The sequence below is a fragment of the Heloderma suspectum genome, chromosome 3 (assembly GCF_057233095.1).
Source record: "Heloderma suspectum isolate Gila_16-S chromosome 3, 16-S_ref, whole genome shotgun sequence".
Taxonomy (NCBI): Eukaryota; Metazoa; Chordata; class Lepidosauria; order Squamata; family Helodermatidae; genus Heloderma; species Heloderma suspectum.
Window position 1 is genome coordinate 17681000 of NC_139460.1, and position 25911 is coordinate 17706910.

The 25911-nt window shown below is 47.1% G+C and overlaps 1 protein-coding gene across 1 annotated transcript in view; it reads left to right on the top strand.

Moving 5' to 3' along the window:
- The window catches only part of NAALAD2 (N-acetylated alpha-linked acidic dipeptidase 2), a 60804-nt gene continuing 34893 nt past the window's right edge, over positions 1-25911 (top strand). Inside the window, exons 1-9 of the mRNA XM_084842560.1 lie at positions 1-106; positions 4200-4311; positions 8203-8389; positions 14231-14332; positions 18257-18382; positions 20285-20471; positions 22069-22162; positions 22785-22880; positions 25118-25203. Of these exons, the coding sequence (XP_084698686.1) occupies positions 25-106; positions 4200-4311; positions 8203-8389; positions 14231-14332; positions 18257-18382; positions 20285-20471; positions 22069-22162; positions 22785-22880; positions 25118-25203 (1072 nt within the window). The 5' untranslated portion in view covers positions 1-24. The remainder of the gene's footprint in view (positions 107-4199; positions 4312-8202; positions 8390-14230; positions 14333-18256; positions 18383-20284; positions 20472-22068; positions 22163-22784; positions 22881-25117; positions 25204-25911) is intronic.

A 25911-nucleotide genomic window follows, 5' to 3' on the forward strand; every position in this document is an offset into this window, starting at 1 on the left:
GCCTTTGCTTGGGAAAGACTCGCCATGACCAGGAGGAAAGTGACGCTCTGCAGCTGGCCGGGCTTGGCGGCGCTCCTGGCGCTGTTCTTGCTGGGGATCTTGGTGGGTGAGTACTCCAAGGGGGTTTTAACTTCTTCCTTGGGAAAATGAGGGTCGGGGGTGGGAGCAGCCTCCAGTGGGAGCTTGGAACAAGGAAGGGGCAAGGCTGGAAAAGATGAAGCATGGCTTGAAACCAGCCTCCCCCTGGCCTCCCATATGGTGGACTACAACTCCCATCTTCCCCAGCCACTGCTTGGGGGCTGATGGGAGCTGTAGCCCGACACGTCTGGAGGGCCCCGGGTTGGGGGGCGGGGAGGGGGAGGCTGCCTTAATGTGTTACAAATCAGAGCTGGTGTGTGTCTGTGGGGGTGATGGGAGTTGTAGTCCAGCAGTTTGGGGGCTGATGGGAGCTGTAGCCCGACATGTCTGGAGGGCCCCGGGTTGGGGGGCGGGGAGGGGGAGGATGCCTTAATGTGTTACAAATCAGAGCTGGTGTGTGTCTGTGGGGGTGATGGGAGTTGTAGTCCAACAGATCTGGAGGAGACGGCTGCCTTAATTTGTTACAAACCCGAGCTTATGTTGTGTGTGTGTGTGTGTCTCCATAGCCTCGAATTCAGAACTTTGTCTCTAGAGGATCAGCCCCCACCCAAGAGGGGTGTGGGTTTGGAGTAAGAGGGAAACCCTCTGTACATGCTCAAATTCTTCACTTTCTCAAGCAGAGCCCTAGCGCTGCTGCAACCCCTCCAGGTGAGCCTCGGCTCCAGCAAAGTAGTCTGATTTACTAACAGTGAACTCTGTTCTTGGAGCGCCCGTCCTGATGTAGCCCAAAAGGCACCATCCAAGGAGGCGGTAGGAGCTGGGGAACAGTGGCGCAGCTCAGGCAGCAGCTGCGGTCAAAGTCCAGCCCCCACCTCCACCCCAAAAGACTCCTGTCTTCACCTGGACTGGCGCCGGTCACCGCAAAGTCCTTTCGTCTCATTTATTTATTTGTATTTTAGAAATATTTTAAGGCGGCCGCCAGCCAGGCATATACATGGTGCCAGGTGCTCGTTTTATTCTTTTCCCACTTCTCAAAGATGCCATCCTTTTCTTCAACAGCATGGAGCTTACTTCCAAGTCAAGGCAAACTCCAGTTTATTCCTATGTAGTCATAATGATGCTATGATTTAAATGAGTTTAAAATGTGAAATTGCACATGCTCAGGATCTCTCTTTCTCTCTCTCTCTCTCTCTGCTATAATGTATCAAGAATGCAGAAGCAGTTGTAAAGCACTGAATCGCCATTGGTGGTATGTGGGAAGGGAAGAGAAATGTTAGCTTTGTGCTTCACAACTGAAGAAATGCACATGGCCATCTAAACGGATGGGGGGCAGGGGAGGAGAAGACCGTTAAGTCCAGGGTCTAAGATGCCCTAGCGGCCCCTCTTCAGGGGGACACCAAGCTTTCCGAAGTACAATAGATCTTTAGGAATGGGAACCCTCAGGGGAGAACCCCACCAATAAAACGGCCCGGTGAGGACTAAGCATGCTCAATAGCCACAGAATGCTAATGGGGGAGGAGTGGAATGTAGGATATTGGAAAGGGGTACGGCTGGCTGGAATCCTGAACAGGAGTACTCTATGCTGCAACATTTTGTTGCAGGTCCTACATGTCCTACAGAAAATAAATTTGGTCGTAGGCCTCCAGCCCCATTCAGTAAGCGGAGTTTTTCCACTGGCCCCTTACTGTCCTTCAGTAAGTAGGGTTTGTGTGATTCCTTTAAAAGGGGAGGGGGATGTCAGGGGCTGAAGTCTGCCCAGGCACCAAATCCTTGCGCTTTGGAGGTATTTTTTATTAGCTGCAGATGTGGTTGTGTTGCAGTTAGGTTCCACGTTGAGCATCAGAGAGTCTAGGATGGGCGAGACCCAGGTTCAAATCGCCATTCAGCTTGCTCTGGGTGATCTTAGGCCAGCCACATTCTTGCAGCCTAACCTACGCCACAGCGTTGTTGTGAGGATAAAATGGCAAGAGGGATCACTTGTATGCTGCTCTGAACTCCATTGAGGAAGGGGGGCATAACAATATAAGGAGAGGGTGATAACTCAGTGGCCCTGTTTTGGCTCCAGTTATGTCGGCACTCACCACTTGAGTTGGTTAATAGAGGGAGTGATGGGAAAGACCTTTGCCTGAGCCCCTGAAGAACTGCCTCCAATACTGAGCTAGATAAAGCTCTGACCAGAAATGAAACCACTTCATTTGTTTTAACACATTTGGATTGGAGGTGGGAGGAATGGTAGAGGTGAGGCTTTTCTACATCGCAGCTATAAACAGGCAGACCTTTGCTGAGACTGAACATTACAGAACGCTTCCGATTTATGATTTATGCAGGCAACAAATCTGTCCAAGCATGCTTGTTTTTTTCCCCTTCCTGTTCACAAACCCACAAAGGGAGCAATTTGGAAGTGCTTTTGCTGTGTTGATCACGGAGAACAAAGGAGGTGATAAAAAGGAAGGTGGTAACTTTTTATTCACCAGCAGCGGGTCAGAGACATCATGTTACGCCAATTCTCCAGCCTCAACAATACCTCTTTTCAGGCCCAGCTCAAACTCCTGGTTTTGCTTTGTGCCGCTAAGGCTTTCTATCCAAGACATGCCAGTACGGACCCCTGACTCGCGTTGTAGCACAGCTGCCCATGGGGAGTTTGACCAACTCCCCTGGCTCTCTGTAACTGCAAAAATCCGAGGGGGGTGTCAAGTGCTAGGCAGAGTACATGGCTGACAGGCTCTTCTTGGCTCGAGAAGCAGTATGGTGTAGGGGTTAGAGCAGGGGCAGGCAATCTGGTGCTTTCCATATGTTTGGGACTGCAACTCCCATCACCCCTGACCATGGGACATGCTGGCTGAGGCAGATGGGATTTGTAGTCCAACACATCTGGAGGGCACCAGGTTGGGGGATGGTGGCTCTAGTTCAGGGGTGGGCAGAAAGCAGATCTCTGGATGTTTTGGACTTGAACTCCCAGCATTCCTGGTGGCAGGGGCTTTGGGGAGCTGAAGTCCGAAACATCTGGAGATCTACCTTCTGCCCACCCTTGCTGTAGTTCACACATTTTATGCTGAAGTTCTTTTGGTGGAGAATGGTGGCATTCAGGCTAGCAGCAGAATGCCCTAGGAGACTAAAATGTTCTGTTACTAGCGGGGCCCTGCAGCCTGGTTCTTCAGTGTGGAGAGCTTCTGTTCAGACTTCCAGCAACTCCATTCTTTCCTCCCCATCCCCCCACTCCCCAGGTTTACCTTTTGTTACCCCCAACAGTAAGGCAGTGTTCTGTCCCTACTCATTGAACTGCTTATGGGAGGTTTATCCTCCATTTTGGGTTTTCCCAGTTGGACCCAATCCCAGCTACATTAAAATATTTGATTTCTCCATTGATTTCTTAGTTCCATCCCTGTGGATATTTTAAAATAGATTCTCAGTGTGAACCAGGAAATTGCTTATCCAAGCAATGAGGTGATGCTGTTTATCCTTTTAACTCTATGTGTCTCTTCCTCCCTCCCCCTTGCCCAGCCACTCCATTCCATTTGTCCTCCCACCTGGTTATCAGGGTTCTCTCTCTCTCTCTCTCTCTCTGTCAACATTAGGCTTGACATGGAGTTATCATTGGGCTGTTTTTAAGCATCCCTCCCTTGTACCTAGGGAGGTGGTGGGCTCTCCCACACTGGAGGCATTCAAGACGAGGCTGGACAGCCATCTGTCAGGGATGCTTTGACCTGGTTTCCTGCATTGAGCAGGGGGTTGGACTTGATGGTCTTATAGGCCCCTCCCTGCCCTACTATTCTATGATTCTATGACCTCAGGGGGTATCCTAAGTCTGCTGATACCTCCCTCTTCTGCATAGGTGGTGCAATTTTGTCTATGTTCATGTGAGCACAGGAAAACCTGCATCAATATTAGAAGGAATGTTGTTGCAATTCTTGACATCAGCTTTGTGTTCCTTTATTCTTTTGTTTATGCCCTATGTAGACTGCAGATAGGCATGGTTGAGAGGTGGGGCCATATACACTGCTGGATGATGAGTGAGTGAATGAACCCCTGATAGTTTGGCTGATCTCAGGAGGTCCTAGAATAGGGTAGTGTGAATGGATATGGGGCCCAGAACTGACTGTTATTGTTGCTATGACATGCAGGCTGGTGTGTGAAATCAGTTGATAAATCGACTGGCCAAGCCAATATCTTTCCAAATGCAAGAAGGCAACTTCTCACAGAAATAAAAGCAGAAAACATCCGGGAATTTCTGCGGTAAGTTCACTGCTTTCTCTGACAATTAATTGTTTGAGATGGTAAAACCCAAAGTAAACTCCAGGGAGCTCTAGAAGGATCTCTCCAAACAAGCAATATTACCAGACTATCAGAAGAAAGACTGGAAAGTGCAGCCCAGACAGAATTAGGCTCCTTTTCGTATCCATTTTGAAGCCCGATGTTGCACTGGATCTAGACTTAGGGTACGTCCAGACAAGACTTTCATTCTGCAATCAAACTGCCTCTTTCATAGGATTTTTTTTACTTGAGAGTAAGTGTGCTCTCGCATCGAGATCAGCACAGACCAGGAGGGGAGGTCAATAGAGACTTTTTCTCTTTTTTAAATCCCCGCAGGGGGGAGCAGTATTTCGGGAAGCAAACAGGTTGCAGCAGGATGGAGGGAAAATTTAATGCAATTAACGTAATGTGTAGTTTGACCTTCAATGGATGATGTTGGGCACGCCTTAGTTCCCCAGCCCAGAGGTGGGCAGAAAGTAGATCTCCAGATGTTTTGGATGTCAACTCCCACCAGCTTGGGATGTCGGAGAAATCTACAACGGAACCAAATGAGTTCGGATTTTTATTTGATTCCGCAGCAGATCTGCTTTTCCCCTGTTGGGTGGATTCCGCCGACTTGCAAGGTGTTATTCTAACTTTTTTGATTTTGCGCAAATTTTGTCATTAAAAAAGACACATTAAAAAGAAACAACATCCAAAAATGCTTGTTTCCCCATAGGCTAAAGCATGAAAATGCACATTTGGGGGGATTTTCTGCATTTGGAGGGATTTGCATGTTATTGCACATGCATATTTGCACAAATCTGGGAACGAAAAGGAATCTGATTCCATTGATGGGTGGACTGTGGAATGAAAGGCACCTGACAATCCACGAAACACAGACGGAACAGATTTTACACAGTCCGTACATCCCTACTCCCAGTTTTCCTGACCATTGCTCATGCTGGCAGAGCTGACGTTCAGAACATCTGGAGATCTGCCTTCTGTACAGCCCTGTTTAAGCTGTATTAATAAAACAGAAGGGGGCACACACGAGACCCCCCATGTATTCACTTCATGTGTGAAGGGGTTACAGGATCCCATCCCCTGACTCCACTGTCTTTACTAGATTGCCCCCTCCTGCCCCCCACCCACACTATGGCTGTCGTGAGAATGGGCCCTGCACACGTGCAATATGACCCATTTTCACTGTAACCAAATGCATGGTTAGCAAGTGTGCTGGCAGAGGCAGAATGGTTAGCAATGTGACCTTCACATGCATTGGGTGAACACTTGAGGGGTTTATATGTACCCCTGTAATATAGACAGAGATATGTGGAGACAAATAAGGAATAGATGATAGAATTTTGCAGCTTAAAAGCACTCATAGAATCATAGAATAGTAGGGTTGGAAGGGGCCTACAAGACCATCAAGTCCAACCCCCTGCTCAATGCAGGAATCCAACTCAGAGCATCCCTGACAGATGGCTGTGCAGCCTCGTCTTGAATGCCTCCAGTGTGGGAGAACCCACCACCTCCCTAGGGAATGGGTTCCATGTCGTATTGCTCTAATAGTCAGGAAGTTTTTCCTGATGTTCAGCCGGAATCTGGCTTCCTGTCACTTGAGCCCATTATTCCGTGTCCTGCACTCTGGGATGATCGAGAAGAGATCCTGGCCTTCCTCTCTGTGACAACCTTTCAAGTACTTGAAGAGCGCTATCATCTCTCCCCTTAGTCTTCTCTTCTCAAGGCTAAACATGCCCATTTCTTTCAGTCTCTCTTCACAGGGCTTTGTTTCCAGTCCCCTGATCATCTTCGTTGCCCTCCTCTGAACCCTCTCCAGTTTGTCTGCATCCTTCTTAAAGTGTGGTGCCCAGAACTGGACACAGTACTCCAGATGAGGCCTAACCAGTGCTGAGTAGAGGGGAACTAGTACTTCACATGATTTGGAAGCTATACTTCTATTAATGCAACCCAAAACAGCATTTGCCTGTGTTTCAGGCACATCACATTGTTGACTCATGCATGAATGCTGCATGAACAAGAACAATTGGGTGCAAGCACTACTCAGCTGATTAAATATCAGTGTTGCATTGAATGTCATTGATTCCAAGCATTGATTAATCATTGAGCCACTGAGTCTTCATGGGTTGGGCAGCCATGTGCCTCAAGACACATGAGCCAACTTTCTATTCTCCCCACCCCCACCCCTTAATGACGCACAACACTTATCAGCTCACATAATAGAACCACCACTCATCCCATTTAAAGTTTAACCCAGTTGACAATCCAGTCTAGATTAACTGAAAAGTTTGTGTGTGGTGGGGAGAGGGTTTGATGTGTTGCAATTTGCAATATACCTGCCTGCTCCATGTAATTAATTCAGGGAGCAGTTAATGAATCTTGCTTCATTTCAGATTATGGCAACTTACGGCGCAATCCTATGTATATTTACACAAAAATAAATCCTACAGCTCCCAGCATCCCCCAGCCAGCCATGCGTTCTGGGTAATGCTGGGAACAGTAGGAGTTACTTCTGTCGAAACATGCATAGGATTCTGCCCTTAATTAGTATGCTGTTGTACAAAGCCGTAAACCCTTACAGAATTGTATATATGTATTGCCCAATGCAAAAACTGGAAACAAAAAGCATAAAAAAGTGCTGAAAAATGCCTTCATTTAACTTTTTTTTTCTTTTACTAGAACAGTTGTGCACCTTTCAAAGCAGGGATGGGGAATGTGCGGCCCTCCAGATGTTTTTTGACAGCAACTTCCATCATCCCTCACCATTAGTTATGCTTGCAAGGGCTGATGGGAGTTGCAGTCCAGCAACATCTGGGGTTGTTGCAGCACATGGGGAAGGGAGGATTTACTCTTCCCTCCCCAGCTGTGCCCACCCCCGAAAATCTCCCCCACACACACACATGCACACACTTCTGGCAATTAAACTTAGAAAAGACTTCCATTGGCAGCAATGGGTACTCTATGCTCTGAGAAATAGATCCAGGGACCTGGAAAATAAATTTGGGGCAACGGCCTCATTGGCCCAGGCCTAGCAACACCATTGTTTCAGATTATGGAGGAAGGTGGCTTTGATGTGCCCCTCCCCAGTGACAGGATGATCGTAGGACAGCCTTTCCCAACCTGGCTCCAAATGGATTGGACTACAACTCCCACCATTGCCAGGCAGCATGGCCATCAGCATAAGGCCACTTGTTCATATGTTCAAAGTGGCATGGAATATGCTTCCGGCTTTTCTTAAACCCTCATTTTTAAAACACACAGACACCCCTAAGGATGGATGAGATGTGCTAGAAATGTTTCAGAATAGGGGGTCCACATACGCATCCCCTAAAAAGAGGACAAAAGAGGGCACAGATTTGTATAAAATTTGCATATGCTAATTTACATGTATAAATGCACATTTAGGGCACAATCCTTTGCATTTTTAGACTGAAAAAGTCCTACAACTCCGAGCATAGCTGGCTGGGTCATGCTGGGAGTTGTAGGACTTTTTTCCCGTCTAAACATGCATAAAATTGTGCCCTTAGATATAGTTATTATAATTTAAATAGAAATGAAGTTACATCTTGGGAAAGACTGTGACAAGGTGACCTGTCTGCTCTCCAGGTGCTAATTGTTGATGGGCAACTCTAGGGCCCCTGGTCTCCCTTCTGATGGATCTTTATCGTTAAACCAGACTTGGAGAGGACAGCCCTTCACATTGAGTACAGTTTCAAATACAGGAATATCCTCTATAAAAGAGGACACACGGCCACCCTATTTCATGATAAGATCGGCTCTAAAATCATTTTGAAAAACACCCGACTGCTCTGCCCATGCGTGAACATGAGATCTCGTGGCTCACCCGGACTTTTTCTGCGTTTATCCCAGCTCTTTCACCAAGCTCCCACACGTGGCAGGAACAGAACAGAATCTTCAGCTGGCGAGACAAATACAAATGCAGTGGAAGGAATTTGGCTTGGATACAGCAGAGCTGGTTCATTACGATGTCCTACTTTCCTACCCAAATCAAAGTGCCCCGAACTACATCGCTATTACCGATGGACACGGAAATGAGGTAAAGAGGGCAGAATGTTCTCTCTGTGGGCCTAAAGAAAAGAAAGCTGAGGGGAAAAGAAAGAACTGTTCAGAATATTGTTGAGATGAAACTATGGTAGATCTTAAAATCAAATCTGAAAGCCAATTAGACTTGAATGGCTGCTCTGTTACATCAAGTGGAGGGAGATGACCATCTCGTGAGTCTTTTGTAAGGCTTGGAAGTGAAAGGCACTTGCTTTATAGGCATTGTTAGGTGAATACAGATGACCAATGAACCAAGGGGTTAATGTGGGGAGTCTGTGGGAAGAAAATGTGATCTATCTATCTGGGCTTCTCCACACTGAAGCTTTTTGTCCTGCGATTTTACCGAAGCTTCTGCTTCTGGATTCTTTGCGGCATTGAGATCCGCCCTTTACATGAGCTTCCCTCTCCCTGCCACTTCCCTCCCCACCACCATTTGTCTGCAAGATCTATATGTTTCAGTATACAGCCACTAGATGGTGCTGTTGTTATATAGCACCACATCCCCTTCATGTGCAGACTCAGACTGATTGAAAGTGGATCTTTTTGTTAGCTCATTATTTCCGTTTCAAATTAAGCCGCGGAAGTGCTTGGAAAACACTAGAAAGGTGCTGGAGGTTGAGGATGTCATGTAAAGGACCCGCAAACTTCTGTGAGTAACCAATCTCAATCGCAAGGTGAAAGCCCCATGTGGAGAAGCCCTCTGGCACACCATGCTTTTGTTAGTGTAGGTGACCGAGCAAATTGGTGGTGGAAAACCTTACCACTTGGAGAACTGGGCCTGTCTGTATTGGACCGTGATGCTCTTAGAGCCTGGGATGTATGTCATAGTCCCCTGCATAGACATGTGTGTGGGTTTGTGTGTGCAAACCTGTGAGTGTAAAAATGGGGAGTGGCAAAGCCAGTAAGGGTATTTTCCCCTCAGCTTTCCCCCTCCCTGCGGAAAAACTAGCTGGACACCTTTGGTCAGGCGTATTGAACCAAAGGCTGATGGGTCAAATCTGGCCCACCTAGACTCCAAATCCAACCCTCTGGGCCTTCCCAGATGGCCATGCCCCCTCCCACTGGCCCAGACCCTTTCCCCATCCACCAAGCACTGGGTGGTTTCCTCGCTTTTGCACAATTTTTTTTCTATTCTAAAAGGTGAAAATGCCTCTCCTAAAGCTTAGTTACTACCAATAAGAGCATTAGGGTGCAATCCTATGGCCGCTAGACAGCAGCTAGATGGCCATTGGATAGGTTGGTTCCTGGAGAACCGCCTCCCCCCTCCCCCACCGCCTCGTAGGTGGTGAGGATTGTGCCCAGACTCCATGCTCAGAAGAGCAGCGCAGAGTAGGGAGTGGTGGAGAAGCGTGGAAGTGCTGTTACGATGCTTCCTATGTGTCGTCTGGCCTGTCCACCCCCTGCTGCAATGTCCTGTAGCCGGACAGCCGAAATCAGCCATCTGGCTGCAAATGCAAGGTGACTGGAGAGCGGAGGAGAGGATCCCCTCCACGCTCCTCCCACTGTGCATTGGATAGGCGGTCACCTCCAAGTTCGGAGGCGGCCACCTGACACAAAATTGGGCGGGACAGCGAATACTTTGGAAGACAGAAACAAAATTCAAAGTGATCTGGATAGACTGGAGTGCTGGGCAGAAAACAACAGAATGACATTTAATAAGGATAAATGCCAAGTTCTGCACCTAGGAAAAAGAAACCAAATTCACAGTTATAAGATGGGGGATACCTGGCTCAACAACACTACAAGCGAGAAGGATCTTGGAATTGTTGTTGATCACAAGTTGAATATGAGCCAACCATGTGATGTGGCTGCAAAAATGGCAAATACTATTTTGGGCTGCATTAACAGAAGCATAGCTTCCAAATCCCGGGAAGTACTAGTTCCCCTCTACTCAGCACTGGTTAGGCCTCATCTGGAGTACTGTGTCCAGTTCTGGGCACCACATTTTAAGAAGGATGCAGACAAACTGGAGAGGGTTCAGAGGAGGGCAACAAAGATGATCAGGGGACTGGAAACAAAGCCCTATGAAGAAGAGAGACTGAAAGAACTGGACATGTTTAGCCTTGAGAAGAGAAAACTGAGGGGTGATATGATCGCGCTCTTTAAGTACTTGAAAGGTTGTCACAGAGAGGAAAGCCAGGATCTCTTCTCGATCATGCCAGAGTGCAGGACACAGAATAATAGGCTCAAGTGACAGGAAGCCAGATTCCGGCTGAACATCAGGAAAAACTTCCTGACTGTTAGAGCAATACGACAATGGAACCAATTCCCTAGGGAGGTGGTGGGCTCTCTCACACTGGAGGCGTTCAAGACGAGGCTGGACAGCCATCTGTCAGGGATGCTCTGACCTGGATTCCTGCATTGAGCAGGAGGTTGGACTCAGTGGCGTTGTAGGCCCGTTCCAGCCCTACTATTCTATGATTCTATGATTCTATCTGCGTAGGATTGCTCCCTTACGCTAAACTATGCTGGTGTTTTTGGCATTTCTGGCATTTTTGGCCTTGCCCTTTTTGCCTTTGCCCCCACTCACCACTGGAATGTGCCCCCCCCCACTCCAAGAGCTCTCCAAAATTGAATTTGGCCCTTGGGCTGAAAGATGCTCAACACCCCTGCCTTAGGCGAATAGACAAGTTGTGATTACTAGAGTTGACAACTCTGTCTACGGTGTCTATGAAGATGGAGGTAATGGCTTGAGGGGAGCTGTTAAGGAGACAGAGGCCTTAGATGGCTGCTGTCAGCGACCTCACTTCCTGGTTCAGCACTTTCAGTTGGGTCTGCTTCTCCACTGTTTGCAGCTAAGAGTTCCCCTTCCTCCTGAGTAGACCCTGGATGAAAGGAGCTTCTAGAGGCCAGTTGGGCACTCCAGTGACTTTGAGCGTCCCACCTGGTCTGCTCCTGCTGGTTCCCTGGAGAGCAGTGGGCATGAGAGTCTGAAACCAAGGCAGAGGTTGGAATGGGTTCAAAGGGATCCAAGCTGAGGGATCCCTTTGATGGAACTCTTCGAAATGCTCCAGGTCATCCGTAGGAATGGGGCTTGTTGGGGAATCCCAGCCTTCCTCCTCCGGAGAGGTCGCTCCTGAGCTCGGGTTGGCCAGGAGTCTGACAGTGTAGAGCTGAAACCAATGTGTTGAAGACATTCTCTTCCTTCAGTTGCGCTTGCCAGTTTTAAAATTTATATCCCCTTCATTTGATCTAGAACATATTTACTTATGGGTGCTCTTAGATTTAGAGGCTTTTTTAAAAAAAGAAATGGTATAAAAGTATTGAATTTGGCATATTGATAATTGTCATTATTTCCTTTTAAATTGATCAGGAAGACTTAGAATCATAGAATAGTAGGGTTGGAATGGGCCAACAAGGCCATCGAGTACAACCCCCTGCTCAATGCAGGAATCCAGGTCAGAGCATCCCTGACAGGTGGCTGTCCAGCCTCGTCTTGAATGCCTCCAGTGTGGGAGAACCCACCACCTCCCTAGGGAATTGGTTCCATTGTCGTATTGCTCTAACAGCCAGGACGTTTTTCCTGAAGTTCAGCCGGAATCTGGCTTCCTGTCACTTGAGCCCATTGTTCTGTGTCCTGCACTCTGGGATGATCAAGAAGAGATCCTGGCCTTCCTCTCTGTGACAACCTTTCAAGTACTTGAAGAGTGCTATCATATCTCCCCTCAGTCTTCTGTTCTCAAGGCTAAACATGCCCAGTTCTTTCAGTCTCTCTTCATAGGGCTTTGTTTCCAGTCCCACAGTTCCAGTCATCTTTGTTGCCCTCCTCTGAACCCTCTCCAGTTTGTCTGCATCCTTCTTAAAGTGCGGTGCCCAGAACTGGACACAGTACTCCAGATGAGGCCTAACCAGTGCTGAGTAGAGGGGAACTAGTACTTCCTGGGATTTGGAAGCTATGCTTCTATTAATGCAGCCCAAAAGAGCATTTGCCTTTTTTGCAGCCACATCACATGGTTGGCTCATATTCAGCTTGTGATCGACAACAATTCCAAGATCCTTCTCGCTTGTAGTGTTGTTGAGCCACGTATCCCCCATCTTGTAACTGTGCATTTGGTTTCTTTTTCCTAGGTGCAGAATTTGGCATTTAGACCTATTAAATGTCATTCTGTTGTTTTCTGCCCAGCACTCTGGTCTATCCAGATCACTTTGAATTTTTTTTCTGTCTTCCAAAGTATTAGCTATCCCGCCCAATTTTGTGTCATCTGCAAATTTGATCAGCATTCCCTGCACCTCCTCCTCCAAGTCATTCATAAAAATGTTGAAGAGCACTGGGCCCAGGACTGAGCCCTGCGGTACCCCACTCGTTACCTCTCCCCAGTTGGAGAAGGTCCCATTGAGAAGCACTCTTTGAGTCCGATTCTGTAGCCAACTGTAGATCCACCGGATCGTTGTTTCATCTAGCCCACTTTGAGCTAGTTTGCTCATCAGAATATCATGGGGCACTTTGTCAAAAGCTTTGCTGAAGTCGAGGTAAATGATGTCTACAGCATTCCCATGGTCCACAAGGGAGGTTACTTGATCCAAAAATGAGATCAGATTCATCTGGCAGGACTTGTTTTTGACAAATCCATGTTGGCTTCGAGTAATGACTGCATTGTTTTCAAGGTGCTTGGATTGCTTTATCATCTGCTCCAGAATTTTCCCAGGGATTTATGTCAGACTGACTGGTCTGTAGATCCCAGGTTCCTCCTTTTTACCCTTTTTGAAGACAGGGACAACATTAGCCCTCCTCCAGTCATCTGGCACTTCCCCCGTCCTCCATGATTTCTCAAAGAGAATAGACAGTGGTTCTGAGAGTTCTTCTGCCAGTTCCTTTATTACTCTAGGAAGCAGTTCATCTGGCCCTGGAGATTTGAACTCATTCAAAGTAATTAGGTGTTCCTTGACCATATGCCCATTGATCTCAAGCTGCAATCCTGCTCCTTCAGCCTGTACTTTGCCTTTGCCAGGGGGGTCATAGACCCTCTTTTGTGAGAAGACTGAGCCAAAGTAGGAACTGAGCACCTCTGCCTTTTCTTTGTCATCCATTATCATTTTACCATCCTTATTTAATAGCTGAACAACCATTTCTTTCCTCTGCCTTTTAATATGCACGTAGCTGAAGAAAGCCTCTTTTTCATTTTTAGCATCCCTCGCTAACCTCAGCTCATTCTCAGCTTTAGCCTTCCTGACGCCATCCCTGCTTAGAGCCAAACTTAGAGGCAAACTATTTGTTATGCTAATCACATAGGACAAGCTGAGGCTTGTCTTACTTTTTTACTCTTGTGTAAACATGTGTAACCCTGAATCAGATCCCCCCCCATCCATTCCCCCTCTGAAATTCCATTCCATGGGGGGGGGTTAAAAAAAAGAGAGAAAAACCCTCCACTAACTCCAATAGAGGCTTTCCCCCCCTTTTAACCTCCCCCATAGGGGTGTATGTGTGTGTATGTGGAAATTCAGGGGAAAAAAATGGGTGGGGTGGATGGTTTAACCCTCCTCTCCTGGAGCACCATGGTCTCACTCAGAATTGGGGCCATGCACACTTACAGAGAGTAAAAAGACAAGCCTCAGCTACATGCTACGTGATTATCATTGAGTCCCACTGAACTCAGTGGGTTTTACTTTTGAATAGACATGTATAGTATTGCACTGTAAATCTGGGAGTTCAACTTGTCGACCTATAGCTGGATTGTGGCCGTTTTTTAAAAAACATACCCAAGTATTTCTAGGTTGAATTTCTAAACCAAAATCGGAACCTGCTTGAAATTCTAGTTCTGAAAGCAGGCCAACTTTATGAATGTATGTGAAGTGTCATTTCAGCTCTCTCATTGTGTTTTGAATTTCTTCTGAATAGATTTTCAACACGTCACTCTTTGAGCTCCCTCCTCCGGGATATGAAAATGTCTCAGGGGTGCTGCCACCTTATAATGCTTTTTCAGCACAAGGCATGCCGATGGTAAGAACTGGAGAAGCATCTTTACGTGAATCCTGCTATTGATGGGCAATGTGTGGAAAGGAGAACTGCTGTTTTAGGTCTGTGTAGCCCAGTGCTCAGTCGCCAACAGTGGAAAGCTGATTCCCGTGGAAAGTTTACAAGTGAGGCAAGACAGGATTGTCCATCCTGGTATTTATCTGGAGTATCTCCATGTTCTGCCTTTGAACAGGGAGGTTCCATATGGGCAAGGGCCACCTTTTCCCATATGTACCTACCCAAACCTTAAGACTTTCCTCAGAGCCCCTACTCCGAGTGTGCCCTCTGAATGAAGTGGAGTGGGTGATTACCAGGGAGAGGGCCCTTTTGGTAGTGGTACCCCAGTTCTGATGCAGCCTTCCCAGAGAAGGTCGCCAGGTGCTTTCCCACTGGTCTTTTCGTTGCTAGGTGAAGACCTTCTTTGCTCAGCAGAGCTTTTAAATAACTCGTGTAGTCCGGGCCTCTCAGTTTTAAAAGCTGTGTGTTTAATTTTGGGTTGCTATGAGTCTTGATTTGTTGTCATATTTTAGGCTGCATTTGATTTTTTGATTTTTTGGTTTTTTGGTTTTATGTTTTATTTCATATTTAAATTGTTGTTTGTTTGTTGTAAGCCTCTCCGAGAACTTTATGTTATGAGGTGGCATACAAATGTCAGAAAGAAAGAAAGAAAGAATCTTCATAAATGGGTTAATTCTTTCTTAAAGACATCTAAGCTAGTGTCCATCACAACATCCTGCAGCCAGGAATTCCACAGGTTAACAATGTGTGACAAAGGGCTATTTTGTCCATCCCAATTCTACTGCCAATTCAGCAGAATTACTTTTTTGATATGAGATAAACTAGTCTAGAACCCATACAGTTGGGGTCTAGAACCCATACAGTTGGGGTGTAGAACTTCCATACTGGGGGCCAAAGCTGGCCTGCCTCAGGTGCTAATCCAGCCCTCTGAGGTTCTCTAGATGGCCATGTCCCCTTATCATGGCCCTACCCCTTTCCCTTGACCACCAATGGTTGGATGTTTTTCTGACTTTTGTGGAATTTTTTCCCCATTCAAAAGGTTGAAGTGCTTCTCCTAAGGCTTAGCTACTGGCGGTAAGAGATTTAAGCTAAAATATGCTGGTATTTTTGGTATTTTGACCCCACCCCCATTTGCCTTTGACCCCACCCACCACAGAAAGCGGCCCTGAGCGCTTCTTCAAAATGGGATTTCGTCCTTGGGCTGAAAGAGGTTCATCACCCCTGCTGTTCAGACAATCTCAGTACCATCTTGCCAAGTGGCAAGGAGAATTTAATCAGACATTAGCAGCTGCTCTCGTGTACAATCTGTGTAAAATAGCCATCTGTATGGGCTCAATAGCCCACATGTTTTTTTAAAATTTTGTGAACCACCCAGAGAGCTTCGACTATTGGGCGGTATAGAAATGAAATGAAATTAATAAATAAAGTTTTTCTTACTACTGTTCTAATGTACACCTGGAACTGTTGTTTGGTGATTATAGCTGCATGCACCCAGTTTTTGTATATTTGGGAATGGAATGATCCTTAATGTACTTGAGATGTACTTGCCTCCTCCCTTATCAATCTGCCCATCAGTGAGGTCATCAGATGGGATGCTCCTGGTGGTTCCACATGGACCTATGGCCTGGTTGGAGTCCACCCGGAATAGAGCCTTCAGTGTGGTGGCCCCCTTCCTGTGGCACTCCCTGCCTCTGGAGGTCAGGCAGACACCAACACTGTGCTGTTTTTGGTGCCAGCAGAAGACATCTTTATTTCCAGAACCCTTCCTTGAGTGACCAGTCACAGTTCTTATTGGTACTGTTTTAAAAAACTGTTAACATGTTGTTTTATTCCTTTTTTCTTCTATTGTTCACCACTATGGAATCCGTTTAGATGTGTAGTGGTATATAGCATTGGCTACTTGTGGTAATGAAATTCTGTTTCTGCCCTAATCAATCACTTATTTATTTAAATATTTATTTATTAATAGATTTCTATAGTCCCCTTCAACATCAGTTTCCAGGGCAGTTTACATAGTTGCAATTAAAATAATAACTTGTAACAGTAGAAAAATAAGCATCATCATAAAGCCAACAAAATACAGCCATTAAAAGCAGAATAAAAGCCAAATCAGAGAACTTTTTTTTAAAGGCTGGGAGAATAATAATAATAATAATAATAAAAACTTTTGCTCAGTGCTAAGAAGGAAACAGGATGGGTGCCAGGTGAGTCTCCTTGAGGAGAGAGATCCAGTGTGGAGCACCACAGCTGAAAATGCCCTCTTCCCAGTCATCACAGGAGGATAGCATCAGCAGATGACCCCATCCTACAGGAAGGTTGATATGGGGGAAGGGATGGTCCATGCCATGTAGGGTTGTATAGGGAAGCAGCAGCATCTTGAACTGAGCTTGGAAATAAACCAGGAACCAGTGGATTCCTTTCAACTGTAGCAAGACATATTCCCAATGACTGGTCCTAGGCAATCCTCTAGCAGCAGCAGCAGCAGCAGCAGCAGCATCGTTCCCTTTAATACTGAACTCAAGTGGTGTGTGCCAACATCTATGTAACCAAAAAGGGGCCACTAAGAAACAAGAGGGAGGGATCAGCATGATCAGGAGAACCCCACTAAGCACTCCAAAAAAACAGCCCAATGAAGACTGAGTATGCTCGGTAACCATAGAATACTGGGCATTAGTTGAAGAAGAAAAATGGAAAATTAATGGAGGGTATGAAGAGGGTATGAGCATCTCTACACCAGCCTAAAAGCCCGCATTTAAAATGGGGCTGCCTGCTTCTGTTTTAAATGCAGGATCACAACGGACTCCCTTCACACATGCTTCCTCCCCCTTCCCTTCCCCCTCCATTTCCCCCTTATCTGAGTCTTTGATATGTTTCATTATACAGCTGCTAGATGGCGCTGTGGTCTAGCTCTCTTATTGCTAGTTTTCCTTTTTTCAGGGAGGGAACTCAAGCACTGTAATTTGATAGCTCATTATCTCGGATCTTTTTACCAATGGAATAAAGGTCATTTAGTGCAGGAGGTGACTTGGAGGTTGATGACAACTGGAGAGGGTTCAGAGGAGGGCAACAAAGATGATCAGGGGACTGGAAACAAAACCCTATGAAGAGAGACTGAAAGAAATGGGCATGTTTAGCCTTGAGAAGAGAAGACTGAGGGGAGATAGGATAGCGCTCTTCAAGTACTTGAAAGGTTGTCACAGAGAGGAAGGCCAGGATCTCTTCTCGATCATCCCAGAGTGCAGGACACAGAACAATGGGCTCAAGTGACAGGAAGCCAGATTCCGGCTGAACTTCAGGAAAAACGTCCTGGCTGTTAGAGCAATACGACAATGGAACCAATTCCCTAGGGAGGTGGTGGGCTCTCCCACACTGGAGGCATTCAAGATGAAGCTGGACAGCCATCTGTCAGGGATGCTTTGACTTGGATTCCTGCATTGAGCAGGGGGTTGGACTCGACGGTCTTATAGGCCCCTTCCAACCCTCCTATTCTATTATTCTATGATGTCATCTAAAGGGCCCGTAACCAATCTCAATAGCAGGATAAAAGCTCTGTGTAAAGAAGCCCTATGGCTTGCTGGCTGGAAACCTGAACAGGAATACTCTACAAAGACACAGTGCAACATTTTGTTACAGGTCCTACTTGTTCTGTACAAACTGTAGTTTCTGGGCCATCTTCAAGGGCAGCCCCACGTATAAGGCACTACAGTAGTCTAAATGGGTGCTTAGCACTGCATGACTTCCCAAGTTCAAGTGTTTTGAGAAAGGAAGAGTATAGATGTTTCAAAAACGGTCGCTCTGCACAAGTATAACAGATTTCCAATGTAGCAATGTGAAGAGATCATTAGCGTTTACAGTAACACCAAACATACTTTTTGTTTTCACCCTGAAAAGGCAGATCTGGTGTATGTAAATTATGGCCGCACTGAAGACTTTTTCAAACTGGAGCGGGAGATGGGAATCAACTGCACAGGAAAGATTGTCATTGCCCGATATGGGAAAATATTCAGAGGAAACAAAGTAAGTTGTTTACACACGTGCCCCTCCTCCATCTTCCCAGGCACTCCATTTCAGGTTTCAGTAAGGGGTATAGAAATAATGTGTAGACCAGGCCTGACATGCCAGGGACCATAGGATGGTTTGGAAAACCCCTTCCAGGGTTGGACACAGCGCTCCAACCTTGGAAGGAGGAGTTGGAAATCTCCCCCCTGCCCGCTTGCAGCTGGCATAGAGAGGACTGTGCTAGCTGCCTCTCCATGGTCGGAAGGTTGAGGTTGGAGAGGGGGAATAGGGGATGTTCCAGGGGGTGGGGAGGAGAGGAGACCGGAGAGACCAGGATACAATCTATCCTGAGCCTCCTCCAGCTTCCTTCCCTCCCCTTCCAAAGGTCTGAAAAAGTCTGTCTAGCGGAAACGTAGGAGACTGGAGGTCAGGGAGGCAAAGATCAGCTCTGCCCCTCCTCCTGCCCTGCTGGTTTCAGTCTGGCAGGACACAGGGATCTCGGAAGCTTCCAGGTTCAGAGGCTTCCAAGCTTAAGGACTGCACCCTCAATTGCAAGATCAATGAGAAAATTGAGAATAATGTGTTTTAACTTCAGGATCCACAGTTGGGCAATACCTTTAGTGGGACCAACTCAAATGTCACAAAGGAGTGTGCGAAAGTTCTCCAGAACTTTCAGTTTTAAAACTTGTGTTAGTAAGTTTTTAGATATTTGCACTGCTGCTGGCTTTTATCTTGGTGGCTACTGTGGTTTTTAGTCTGTTTTCAATGTCTAGTTTTATATTACGCTTTGCTATGTTATTGTCTGTTACGGTTTTTTAAGCTTTGTCTTGTAAACTGCCCAGAGAGCTTTGGCTAATCAGGCGAGGTGGTACAAAAGGCAGAGGATGGGGACACAAATGAGTACAACACACAAAAATAAGGGCAGATGTTGTGGCCAGAAGGTCTGCGTTGTAGACCCTGTCTCAAGATGGAGATTGCAGAATACCAGTGCAATCCTATGCATGTCTGCTTGGAAAGAAGTCCCATTGAGTTCAGTGGGGCTTGCTCCCAGGTAAGAGGCATAGGGCTGCAGCTTGAATGGAGGGCTCTTAAGATGGAGGGCTCTTAGCGCTACCATGCAAAAGGCGTTGTGCACATATTCTGTCTTTTTTCTTTTTAACGGTGTTTCTGTGGTAAGAAAAAAGACTGAAAAAGCTATGGGAAAATGGAATGGTTGCAAGTGGAAGACAGAAAAGTCTCCACCCCAGTAACACCTGGTGCATGAGGGAAGGCAATCGTGTGACCAAAGCCTCTTTTGGAAACACCTTTAGTAGCTGCTGGGTGCTGCAGGTATCAGGTTACCCATAGGATATGGGGACAAAGAAGCAATGGCCTCACAAAGGGCTTCATCATACAAGGCTAAAAATCCCGCAACTTACCGGGGCTTCTGCTTCCAGAATCTTTGTGGGATTAGGGCGGCTCCTTTTCACATGGCTTCTCAAAAAAACTAAACTTCTCAAGAAGTTCCATGTGTTTCATTACAAAGACACTAGGTGGCGGTGTTGTATTATCTGCAATAAAGTGACTTTAATCGCGATTTACCACGACTCCATGGTGGGAGGAGGGGAAATGCTGGACTTTCATGGTCGTTAAAAACGACGCAATAGAGCTCACATAGAGCAGGAGGCACCCTGGAGGAAGACAGTGTTGTGTACAGGACCCGCAAACTTCTGTGAGCAACCAATCTCAATAGCAGGATAAAAGCCCCGTGTGAAGGAGCCCAAAAGGCCAAGGGGCCGACTTGAGTGTTGCTGACCGTAGCTTCAAGCATGTGGCCTTATTAAATTCGCCACAACAGGAACACCAGATTCTTCTACTCGTTCTGGGGTTGTGGCGACACACATTTTGAAAACCACTTCTTAATGTTTAACTGCTCTGTAGGTTAAAAATGCCATGTTAGCTGGAGCTAAAGGGATTATCCTTTACTCAGACCCTGCGGATTACTGTGCACCTGGAGTCAACCCCTACCCAGATGGGTGGAACCTTCCTGGAGGAGGGGTTCAGCGTGGCAATGTGTTGAACCTAAACGGTGCAGGAGATCCCCTGACTCCAGGGTATCCAGCCAAAGGTGAGAGGCAATAGCCCCGTCCAAGGCCATCTTATGCATGTACACTGGGAAGTAAGCCCCCTTGCATTCAGTGGGATTTACTCCCAAGTCAGTGTGGATAGGATTGCAGCCTACAAAGGGAAGCTACCTTGTTGCGTCAGTGGTCGTCGGTTTCGGGGAACCATTGTGCTTCGGGGATATGGGGAACACCTTGTGTGTGCACCACAGGTCCCTCCTTGGCTCTCTGGCTTGCTGCATGCAGAAAGCAGGGCTGGTGTCAAGGGTAGGCATGATTGGGCACTTGCTGAGGGCCCAGACCACAGCAGAGGCCCACTGACGAGAGCACCCTGCATGCGCGCCTCCTCTTCACCATTGCAACCTCCTTGTTCACCTGCCTCTCGCTCTGGCCCAGACAACGGAGGTGATGAGAACGAGGAGCGGAGATGCCACGGCCTACTTGCTCACTGGCCCTCTACCTGGCAAGGAAGTGGCAGCAATGATGAGAAGGAAGGGGAAGAGGAGCAATAGCAGCTGGTAACAATTGTGGTGAGAAGGTAGATTCACTGACTGAAGGGGACCATTGAGGGTGTCTTGACCAGGGGCCCTCTAAAAGCTGAAGCCAACAGTGCCTGATCTGGAGAGCAACACCCTCCAGGTCTGGATTTCAGTGCAGCTTTCTTAGTCCTGACACCTGGAAGAATTCGGTGAAATGGCAGGAACAATCTATTGTTTGTTTATTACATTTCTATCTCACCCTATATCATTAAGATCTCAGGGTGACATACAGATAAAATCAATTTAAACAGTATAAAACAATAAATAATTTAAACACCTAGAACATATTAAACTATTAAAGAAGCTAATACCAGTGAAAATCTAAAACAATAAAACAGTTAAAACCATGTGCTAGGGAATGCATTTAGCCCTCAAAGGATTTGGTAAAAAGCCATGTTTTTACTTGGCACCGAAATGAGACCAATGTCTGTGCCAATCGGGCCTCCAAGGGGAGGGCATTCCACAACCGGGGTGCCACAGCAGAGAAGGCCCTCTCCCAAGTCCCGCCATAGTGTATGTCTCGCACTGGTGGGACGCAAAGGAGGACAGATCTCCAACAATCTACCACTTTTCAATTGTCCCAATGTGAATAAAAGAACATAGTGAAAGGGTAAAAACAGCTTCACTAATACACATTTCGCTGTTTTGCAACTGGACCTTCATCTGCCCCATGCTGTTTGATGGTGTTTACACAGGACTGGCTCGGGGTATCCTCTGTTGGGCCCTCTCAGTGTGCCATGACGGTTTTACCTGGCTATGGGGGTAGCACTCTTGGTGATTTGATCTAGCCACCCTTTTTAACATCCCACAATGCCCCAGAGTGACACTAGGTCAAGGGCATTGTGGGAAATTAAAAGGGTGGCTGGATCTAGCCGCCTGGTGCTGTTGGGCCACTTGGCCAAAAGAACAGAATGTAAGGGGAGGTGGACTAGGGAAGGGATTGCTGGGCCATGCCAAAGTGCTGGGGCACTGGCAGCTGCCCAATGATCCGGCTGCTGGCGCCAGCCCTGTGATTGCATATAAGTAACATCCTGATTCTCTTGAACTGTTCTTGATTTCTCAGAATACACTTTCAGAACCAAGGCTGATGATGGCGTAGGGATTCCCAAAATCCCAGTTCATCCCATTGGTTACCATGATGCTGAAATACTATTACGGTACATACCTTTAACTGACTTTCAGCCTAACCAGCCTCACAGGGTTATTGTGAGGACAAAATTGGGAGGGATGCATGCTTCATATATGCTACCTTAAGCTCACTGAGCTGTTTTGGGTGCCCCCCCTTTAGTGGCTTCCCCCCAAAAAAACATTTTCTACTTCTACAAACCTTGAAGCTCCCTCAAGCTGATACCTCCTCCTTTTTGTGGGTAGTGCCATTTTGGCTACAGAAGCAACGGCACTCACGCCTAATCATGGGAAATAATAGGACTGTTCTTTCATGAGAAGCTGATGAATCATAGAATCATTGAACAGTAGGGTTGGAAGGGGCCTACAAGGCCATCGAGTCCAACCCCCTGCTCAATGCAGGAATCCAAGTCAGAGCATCCCCGACAGATGGCTGTCCAGCCTTGTCTTGAATGCCTCCAGTGTGGGAGAGCCCACCACCTCCATAGAAAGCCCACTACCTCCATAGAAAGATGATCCCGTCTGAAGCCACCCATGAAATGTGGCTTCCCTCCCTCCCAGCTTATCATTTGGGAATTACTGCATTAAAGAGATGCTGACTGTTATTTCAAGTTGGCCTCACAGATATGGTTTGCCTTGATTTTCCTTCCACAGATTCATGGGAGGCGCTGCAGCTCCGGAGACTTGGAAGGGGAATCTCAACGTGTCCTATAATGTCGGGCCTGGGTTTTCAGACACACATGCCACAAGGTCAGTTCGGGCACTTCTGCCATCCCGCTGCCACGCCCACCCCACCCAAGCAAAGATGAGAGTTGCCATCATTTTCTGGAAGGGACTTCTGTGTCTTTCATGTAACACACTGGCTAAGCTACAGTTCATGCAGTCCTTCATTCAAATCGCCCCTCTGCCATGAATTAAAGGGGTGGCTTTAAGCAAGGCGTTTATTCTGAGCCTCATTTCTCTCTCTCTCTCTCTCCCCCTGCCCCGCTCCCCAGGCCACATACGCGCACACGCCCTGCATCTGGAATGATGCTGTAACATTGTTTCATCAAAGGCCACGAGGTGCAGAACAATGAATTTTTAAAGCCAGTGTGGTGTAGCGGCTAGAGTGTTGGGCTGGGATTCAGAAGATCCAGGTTCTAGTCCCCACTCAGCCATGAAGCTGACTGGGTGACTTTGGGCCAGTCACTGACTCAGCCTAACCTACCTCACAGGGTTGTTGTGGGATAAAACGGAGAGGAGGAGGATCATGTACACTGCCTTGGGCTCCTTGCAAAAGGAAAAAAAGTGGGAAACAAATATATATACATACAGAAGGGGTGGAGTTAGGAACAGGTGCTGCCCCGCTTTTGTATTTTAAGACTCTGGCCTCTCAAAAATTGTAAGGATTTCTCTACCCACCCGTGGAAAATGTCCAAAAATGTCTGTGAAGGGGGCTGCAAAACTCTGTCTGTGGGCGGTGGTGGTGATGGTGGTATTTTTAGCCCAGCTCTATTTTTGAACCCTCCCAAACTTGATATAAATGGTATGATCATTTGTTGCCCAAAAGGCAGAACTTCAACTGGTGAAGCTTCCTCATCTCTGTATCTTCTCCACGCAGGGAAATGCATCACTTGTCGAGCCGCACGGGATTTCCATTCCCCTGTTGTAGTGTTAATAGTGCCAGTTCATTTTAAAGCTAATAATATTTCTAAAAGTTGCGCTACACGCTAAGCAGTGCTCTCTGACTTTTGTTATTCACAAAAAGGATCCCTGGGCACACTGTATGTGAATAAGACAGTGAGGCCCGGAAAGAGGCTGCTTCACCCTTTCCCTCCTGCCATTTTCAGCTCAAAACTGCCTGTCCTGAGCCGCTTTTTCACTTTTAGGGGAGGGTTTTTGCTGCTGCAGCATCTCACATGATCAGCGCTTTTAGTCTTCTGGTACTAGGAGAAAGTTGACTCCTCCCATTAGCCTCAGAATAAGGCAGGGGTGGCCCATGTAGGCCATCTAGGGTGCCAAATTAAGTGGGGCGCAAAATTCGAGGAAGAAATACATGTAAAATAACAAAGATGCCCTTATTTCTATTTCCGTGTGTGGACAGAGGGAATAAGATGGAGGCTGTGGAGGTGAGCGAGAGACTGACTGGTGATGGTGGGGCTAAGCCAGGCCACCCGCCCACCTGCCTTTGGGACCTGGTCCTCCCTCAGAGATACCCCCTGCTCCACTGCTGCTCCCAGTTGGAGGCGGAGAGTGACAGGCCACCGTGAGAGCAGCCGCTCCCTTTGCCCTCAGAGGGCTAAGACTAGGGAGTGGCAGCACCTTTTTGGCCGTGTCGCCCCGAGGATGCAAGCGGGACCCTTCTTCCAGGGCTGAGCACCCCTCCTTTGTTGTTTTTTATCAGACCCTCAGTGCTGATACAGTGCTTAGTAAAATAACAACAACAAAACAAACCTATTGGGGGCATGTTTTATTATAAATTATGATATTTCTGCTTCCAAAGATGTGTGTGTCGGGGGGGGGGATGTTTCCCAGTTTACCCCAAACCTCAGCCTAGATCTGCCCTTGAAATTTGGGGGTCTGTTTGTACGGAGACCATTTGCGCAGTTTGTCTAGTGCTCCAGTTGTTAGCAGCTAGTCTAGGGCTGACCCTGGAGACAGGCCCAGGTGCTAACGCAGTGATGAGAGTGACGGACTGGGAGCCGGGAGATCTGGGTTCTAGTCCCCACTTGGCCATGGAAGCTCACTGGGTGACTTTGGGGCAGTCACAGACTCTCAGCCCAACCTACCTCACAGGGTTGTTGTTGTGAGGATGAAACGGAGAGGAGGAGGCCGCCTTGTAAGCCGCCTTGGGTTCCTTGCAAGAGGGAAAAAGGCGGGATATAAATGCAAGCAAGCAAGCAAGCAAGCATCAATTGCTGTTCTCCATATACAACCCCCTGGTTAATATTCTCCTTTAGTTGGCCTTCCTGCTCTTTCCCTGAATAGCTTTCTTTCTTTTTCTTCAGGAAAGTCAGAATGCACATTCACACAGTCAGTCAAATTACACGAATATATAATGTTATTGGGACCATCAAAGGAGCAGTGGAACCCGGTGAGCTTTTGGCGTCACGATTGCTGATTTTATGGCGTTCTTAATGTGAAAATTAAATAAGCGTGGAAATGGGGAAACAAACCCTCCAGATAATATTGTGGGGTGAGTATAGGCAACTGGGTGCCCTCCAGATATTTTGGACTACAACCCTCGTGGTCCCTGGTCATTGGCCTTGTTGTGAGCTGTAGCTGAAAACATCTTAGGGGACTGGAAACAAAGCCCTATGAGGAGAGACTGAAAGAACTGGGTATGTTTAGCCTTGAGAAGAGAAGACTGAGGGGAGATAGGATAGGGCTCTTCAAGTACTTGAAAGGTTGTCACAGAGAGGAAGGCCAGGATCCCTTCTCGATCATCCCACAGTGCAGGACACGGAATAATGGGCTCAAGTGACAGGAAGCCAGATTCCGGCTGAACAGCAGGAAAAACGTCCTGCTGTTAGAGCAATATGACAACAGAACCAATGACCTAGGGAGGTGGTGGGCTCTCCCACACTGGAGGCATTCAAGCAGGGGGTTGGATTCGATGGTCTTATAGGCCCCTTCCAACCCTACTATTCTATGATTTTATGATCTGGAGGAATGGATTTTCTGTCTTCTATTTTGCTATGAAAAAAAAACAAATCAATAGTTCCATCCATCCTTAGCCCCTCGAAACATTTTCTGATCTGAATCAGGAAAGAAATGTCTTCCCAACACCAACATTTTGACT